Raw genomic sequence first — 7,276 nt, 5'->3', positions numbered from 1 at the left:
CCTGTGAACGATGGAGTCTCTAGCAGAGCTTATAAAAAACCCCACTGCTTTCTGAAATCCATTTCTTACAGCACAAGAGACCACTTAAAAATCACTGGCTTAGGAGTTGTGGAAAACAGCAAGGCACGGATGTCAGCGTTGTGTAAACACGGCAAACAGGGGAACAGGGACACCAACACCATTTCTGCTGCAGGAAGGGCTTGGTTGGTTGGCCTTGATGATCTTGAGGGTCTCTGCCAGCCAGATGAAGATGATTCTGTGATGCCGCCAGTGGATTAGAGAGAGGCAACACTGCATCCCTGTACGACAAATCCTTTGGGCAGCTGTGAATCACTACCGCGGCACTTCATAAGCCAGCAGTAACCCCCGGGGCCGCAGGAGTACAGGAGGTGCAGTTCTCCGCCTCTACCTAATTACATTTTCCTCGTTTAGGAAAAGTTTTGACGCTTCGTAACTTCACGCGTATCCCAGGCGATGGGACCAACCCCTCCCTGCAGCACCGGCGGGGAGCGCAAATCTGATGCCAAACCAGAATTATTTTGGCTTAGGCAGAATCCTCATTTGGGGAAATCAATATTTACACCATTGCAGGATTCCCCCGGACGCCGAGGGGGTGCCGCTTCAGGCCGGAGGCCTGAAGCGGCACCCCCTCGGCGTCCGGGGGAAGCGGCGGAGCCCGGCCCGGAAGAGGAGGGCTTTCCGCGGCGGTTCGGCGGCGGCTGGCGGCGCAGGGTGAGGCCGATGGCGGCGGCGGGCGGCTGTGAGGGAGGAGGGAGGCGGGAAGCCGAAGCCCCGCTGCTCCCCTCAGCTTTTCCCGCGGCGGGCTCCGGCCGGAGCCGCCAAAACTGCAGCGGGGCCCCAGCCGTGTTGAGAGGACGGGCCTCGGCCCGGCCCGCCGTGAGGGGGAGATGGCTGCGGCGCGAACCCTCCTGAGGAGAGGGAGCCCTCTCCGTTGTTCCAGGCACTGTTTGGTCCTAGGCGGGGAAAGGCGGCGGGTCTCCCCTGTTACCAGCCTCCGCAGCGTTAATACCGATATTAAAGTTACTAATCGTGAGGAGAGCAGCTCTGGGGAAGGCTGCAGTGGTACGCGGTGGGTCCCCAGGGCGGTGTGACCTGACCCCCCTCCCTGCCCCGACCCTGGTAGCCCCTGAGGAGCAAAGCCTTGGAGATGGCTCGTAATAAAAACTAACAAGGTTAGCTCATTGTAAAAAAAAAAGAAGGATGATGTCACTGGACATCCTGCAGGAATAACTCCTACACCCGCTTCAGAAAGATTGACACTGTGTCGTTAGGTGGAAGGGGGAAGGCTGGAGGTGGGCTCTGGAGATCACTGAACTTCCTTCATCCCCTGATGAAAGGGGATTCCAGTCTACAGGAAGAGCACTGTGCTGTATTCCCCATAAACATCCGACTTACCCGAGTCTCAGGCTGCTCGTGGGTGCAGTGGGCGGAAGAATTGGACTTGGTCATTGAGGGTACATATTTTAGCTGTCTGGGTCCAGAAGAAACCCATCTCCTTCCTTCCCTCCAGTTCGCAAGGTGAATATTGATCCTGCTGCAGACCTTCAGGAGACAGCAGAAGAGCTTAATCTGGAAGTGCAGAGGCAGAGACCTTATATACTCTAAATTAAAAAAAATTAAAAACAGTAGGTGTAGAGCCTTTCTCAGCATCTGCTATTAGGGCCAGGCTTTTTCTGATGGTCAGTACTCGATAACGCCAACATCTGAAGGGCAAATGCATGTGTAGCCAGGTAAATAAGGAAACTAAGACCCTAAACACAAACCGCATCAGAGAGGCATATTATGAGGTAATTTAACATCCTTATAGATGCTGTCCTTTCCCTGAATCAATTATTAGCACATAAATACTGTTCCAGTATTTAAAAGGTGGCTACAAAGAAGAAGACACATGGAAAAGATGAGGGTTAATGAGTACAAGTTACTCCTGAGGAGATTCTAGTTGGACTCGAGGAAAATTTTTCAAAATGAGAACAATCAGCCATAGGAATAATCTCCCCAGGGAAGTGATGGATTCCCCAACATTGGACACTTATAAGATTCAGCTGGACAGGATGCTGGGCCATCTTGTCTAGACCATGCTTTTGCCAAGAAAGGTTGGACCAGATGATCCTTGAGGTCCCTTCCAACCTGGTATTCTATGATTCTATGCAATTATTGTGAATAAATCTGATTATTTTGCTTTGCTGGCTCTGTGTATCTGTAAGCTTTGCATGACATTCTGCCTTAGCAAACTTTTCAAGTTGATTGTAGTAATGTTTTTCTTGTCAAAAATGAATTAGGAGTAGATTGGGAGTGCGTTCTGAAGAAATACTTTTTTCTATTACTAACCCTCAGAAATATCCCATATCTTTCTACCACAGCGCATCTCATCTAGGTCTATCAAAACTGATTCAAAGATGCTGCTGTGTAATGGCTGACTATATTAGGTATTGATCTGAGTTGAATTTCTCCTGTGTGGATGGACAGATCTTAAAACCACTCCCAGTGTTTAGACAGATCAGTGTCTGCATATCCAGTATAGATGTCCAAAGACGACACATGGAATTGGAATTGCTTTCCATCAGTGATAACAATCCAGGAGGGCTATTTACAGTCTTAGCTCGTCAAGACTTCAGAGTCGGTCATCTGAGCTGTCTGCCCAAAACTTAACTGCTCTGTTAATCTGGGTGTAACTTTTTGTTGTCCTTCATTTGCCCTAAGTGGATTTTGGTAGCTATTACAGTAAGAGTATCCATACATTGCTAAAGACACTTTTATTGTGTTTATGTTTACAGTTTTCAGAATGACTTCCTTGGTTGACATGCCCCTGAATTATGAAAAGATGTTTGCTCATCGATTCACATCAGATGATAAAGAATACCAAGAATATCTGAAGCGCCCTGCAGATCCCCCTCCTGTAGTTGAAGAATGGAGAAACAGATCTGGTGGCAACCAGAGAAACAGAGATCGGTACTGATTTTTTTTTTTTTTTAAAATCTTGGTAGTTTCACAAATATATAGTTAAATGAACATTTATTTCAGAAGAAAGGTAGGAATTTTTTCTGTTAATAGAAGTATCTTCTTGGTACTTCATAGGTAAGTATGTTTAAGAGAAATCATCTTAAACATAGTCAAAGTTTTTGCATTGGGTATAACAGTATTAAGTAATTTGCTTTTTAGTGAGGAATAAGCTGGAACCACTGAAGCCACTGCCCTGGAGTTTGTTACTGCTGAGTCAGGAACATTTTTCCAGAGGGGAAGGATGGGAGTTGTACAAAACTAGGCAACCTGTCTTCTGTTGGATAAAAACCAGCAGGAAAATGTGCAAAGGAGCAGGCTAATAATGTGATTATCTGTTGCTAGCTGTCCAGAAAAACATTTCATCTGTAACCTAAATATTTGCTGTACTTTGTTAGATTAGCCTGTATGTCTTTTATCTAGTAGAAATGACTGTAAAATCCATCATCTCTGTCTAGCAATTGCGATGTTACCTGCCTATTGCAAAATATTTTAAATTATTTCTTCAGGATGTAATTGCAGCTTTTTACTGAATTCTGGACAGTAACATCTGAGTTTTGTGTGACTGAAAAACACTGATTACAGCACATAAAAGCCGGTCCAACTAACAGCTGGGAAGACTTCTTAGCTAAATATCTAAATAGGATTTGTGCCTTATCGGAAGAAAAGAAGGACAACATTCTAACTTTTTCTTACCCTAGAAGCTTGTCATTGTTAAACACAGAATCAGTTTCTACAGATTAAAAAATAAAAGGTGATTGTTTAAGGAGTTGCTCTTACAAAATTTTGCGGTTCTTTGAACTAATAAACTCTTACATCTACGCTCTGGTCACAAAGTGAACCTCACGTAAATGCTGTTTGTCTACACCACACCACTGAGATATCCAAAGAAAATGACTGTGAGGCAGCTCAGGGGTTGATAGGAATCAAGATACAGCTGAAAAGCCAAAATTTAAACTGAACAATGGCTAAATACAACTGATAAGACACACTCTTTCTTGAGTATGGGAATCTACAAGTGACCATGAAGCAGTGGTAGTATGCATATTAGGGAATATGCAAATTTCAGGACTCTTAGCCTGTTGGGTGGTTAAATTGTATTTAAGCTGCTTTGCCACAGCTTTTATTTGTTAAGCTACTGGGTTGAACCTGGCTTCAATGCCACTACAGATCTATCTTCTGGTTGCTTTTTAGATATATGGTCTCTACGAGTCTCTATTCAAAGTTCCAGCAGCTCACCTAACACTCGTGAATACCATGAGTTAGGAAACAGACTGTCCTTCCATTGCTTAGCAAATAGTGTGTTAGGTAGTAGTAAGAAATTAACGAATCACCTCAGATGACTGTAGATATGTTTTCATCAGTTTGTCAGAAAAACAGATAAGTAATTGAGTGTATGAACAGTTACAAGACAGTTTTCATGGAAACTGTAAAATTTAAGAGTTCATTATCATTCATCTTTTTAAAAACTCACGATTTGTGAGTCTTTGACATCTCTTTTCATTGCAGGTTTCAAGATGGTAGACATTTCCGAGGGGACAGATACAACTGGCAAGGTGACTATAGATCTAATCAGAGGCCAGAAAGAAGTTGGGGTAATAACTACCAGCAGCACAGACAAGGACAGTCGTACTCCTCCCACTACGGACAATATGGCTACAACTCCTACAACCCAGGGCCTCGTTACCATCCCTACTGATGACACATGTGGTTTGAAAGTCCAGTAACCTATGTGACAAGTCCAGTTAGATTTCAGTTTTCTTATTTTTCCACAGTTTTATAGATAACTGAAGAATTAGTATTACAGTCCATTGCTGTTTATCTGTAGCATGAACTGAAAAAGGGAATACCTTTTATGAATAATAAAAGCCTATTACACGGAGTTTGTTTAGAGCCTGTAGATCTTGGATTAGGTTTCTATCTCTTTCTTTTGTCTCAATACATACTAGTACGCTTCTTTTTGTCCATCACTGAGACTTCTCTCTGTCAGTTTTTAGAAAACACAGCAGGTCAGGGGAAAATAGCAGTGGGTTTTGTGCAGCCTGTAGCAGTAGCACATTGCCTTAAGATAGTTGTTTTTGAAAGTGACAGACTGTCTTTCTCTGGAGAGAATTTCTTAGTTTGGCTTTTGATCGTGAGAATAGCTCAGTTTGGTTTGACTTTCAGGTGCTGTAAAACTGAGAAGAGAGATGCTATTACAGAAGTATTTTATGAGGTCAGCATAGTGTCTATTGACTCAATGGCTTCAGTTTGTTTGCAGTATTCCTCTTAAAACATGGTCTAAAAGTTGGAATAAAAATTAAGTAGTTTAAACATGTATCTTCTTATTTTAGTAGCTCAGTGATATACAAGTTTTACCTCAGAAGTGGTATCAGACAGATTAATTTGTATCATCTTAAAATAAATTTCATATCTGTATAACAAATTTTGGAATTCCCATTTCAGTACACCTGTAAAATTTGGATGATAATTATAATTAGTTTGTATGAAGTACTTTGTGAATGTTAGAGAAGAAAGGAACCACAGTGAGAACTGTGCTGTACTTTTTTTGCATGAGAAAATAGCATAAGCAGTGCAGAGTGTTACTCAGCTCTTAGAATTTAAGTTCTGTGGGTTCTTTAAGTGTTCATCTAATAAAAGTATAATTCATGTGAAAGGATGTTTCTGAATATTTCTGAAACCTTGTGAAACATTGAGCATTGCCACACTCTCGTCTAGGCTGACAGCTGCACAAGAAGCAGTACTGACAGACAAGCGTTAACACGGGACAGCTGTTGGTTTAAGTCAGAAGAACGGCCTACTCAGCTGCCATCAAGAGATGAGACACATTGTGATTAACTGGAAGTCTGGAGCATTAATCCACTATCTTACATTCTACTGTAATAGGGTCGAAGTTCTCTGTTTCACCATTTGCGTGAAAAGCTCGTTTGTATCAGGAGAGCAGTGCGTTTCTTTGTACTTGACATTTTCTTCAGCTGTGGTACAGCAACACGGAACCATCCGTGCCGATTGTTGTAAAAGTCATGACGTTACGTGATAAGGAGTGCAAATTAGCACTTCTTGATTTAAAAACAAAGAATAAACGCAGAAGTCAAAAGCACAGTCTCCCAGCTCAGAAGATGCTTCTAAGAGCTAAAGAGTGTGTTTGCTGTTGATCTACACACACACTGTATGTAGCTTTTGCGTAGTCTGTGATACAAAAGCCGCGACACAAGTATCTCCACCTACCTGCTAAGTATTTCTGGTTTCTGTTTCTCATATAATACTATTAACCCTGATACAGTTTTTAATATCCTACTCCCTGAAGTATTTGCCTTGAATTCAGTTGTTTAACCTTAGAAATCTTAGCAAGAGGTTTGTTTTCTCCTTAAGGAGTTCTACTGGATGAAACGCACCCTTTTTAACCCTCGTTAATGTGGTGGAGCTGTTACACAGGGGGATACAAGATCATGGAAAGTTCTTATCTGTGCACTATGGAAAGCCTGCGAGTTGGTGTGGTGGGACTCCCTTTCAATGCAGAATCACATGCCAAGTGCCAGATATCCCAGACTCCCACCTCCATGAAGGGAGTGCATCTCTTTCCGGAAAGAGCCTGACGCTGCCAGCTATGCCACGGAAGTCAGGCTGTGCCAGGATTTTCTTCTTCCTTACCATCTGGAGTAGCATCTCAGGTTGGAATAAAACCTGGCAAAAGGCACGGATTCTGTCTCATCTGTTGCTTTTGCTCAAGCCCAATAACTATTTTATTTTTAGTGTCTCTCAGCTAGTGAATAAAGAATCTACAACATTGTGACCAGGCTGTAGGAGCAGATAGATGAGGATGGTGTAAGTGGAAGTTCTGGCTTAGAATCACACATTTCATGATCTCAGCTCTCTTCTGAGTTTCTTGACTGTGAGACCAGGAGAGACACAGGCCAGTGCAGCTTCCTGGTTTCTGTCTTTACATTCTTGACTCCATCTGTCTCACCATTAGAGCTCTCGATTCAACTTTAAGGACCTCTATCATTTGCAAAACTTTTCCTTGGAACAATTATGGCAAGAATTTAATTTTTTGGGGGGAATATATTTCTAAATAAATGTCTGCCTTGCATGGGACAGAAAGGTAAATAGAATACAATATATATTACCTCCTGCAGTTTGCACTTAGATGAATTAGTATTTATTATAAATTCCAGTTTATTGTTTCCATCAAGCTAAATAAAACCAGTAAGTATTGCCTGCAACTACAGTGTGTCACAGGTGACAAAACTGAAGCTGG

General features: G+C 42.5%; 1 protein-coding gene across 3 annotated transcripts; it reads left to right on the top strand.

Moving 5' to 3' along the window:
* Positions 1 to 702: 702 nt before the first annotated feature.
* On the top strand, positions 703 to 5,736 carry RAMAC (RNA guanine-7 methyltransferase activating subunit). 3 transcript variants are annotated; one of them, XM_086620442.1, is made up of 3 exons: positions 703 to 732; positions 2,796 to 2,970; positions 4,528 to 5,736. In XM_086620442.1, the coding sequence occupies exons 2-3, from the start codon at positions 2,804 to 2,806 to the stop codon at positions 4,715 to 4,717; spliced, it is 357 nt and encodes a 118-aa protein (XP_086476568.1). In that variant the 5' UTR covers positions 703 to 732; positions 2,796 to 2,803; the 3' UTR covers positions 4,718 to 5,736. The 3 variants fall into 3 exon arrangements, with proteins under 3 accessions (XP_086476568.1, XP_086476569.1, XP_009983506.2); XM_086620443.1 differs by lacking the exon at positions 703 to 732 and adding an exon at positions 1,503 to 1,539; XM_009985204.2 differs by lacking the exon at positions 703 to 732 and having other exon boundaries at positions 2,786 to 2,970.
* Positions 5,737 to 7,276: the final 1,540 nt, after the last annotated feature.

The sequence above is a fragment of the Tauraco erythrolophus genome, chromosome 14 (assembly GCF_009769465.1).
Source record: "Tauraco erythrolophus isolate bTauEry1 chromosome 14, bTauEry1.pri, whole genome shotgun sequence".
Lineage (NCBI taxonomy): Eukaryota > Metazoa > Chordata > Aves > Musophagiformes > Musophagidae > Tauraco > Tauraco erythrolophus.
This window is presented reverse-complemented; position numbering and strand designations above follow the sequence as displayed.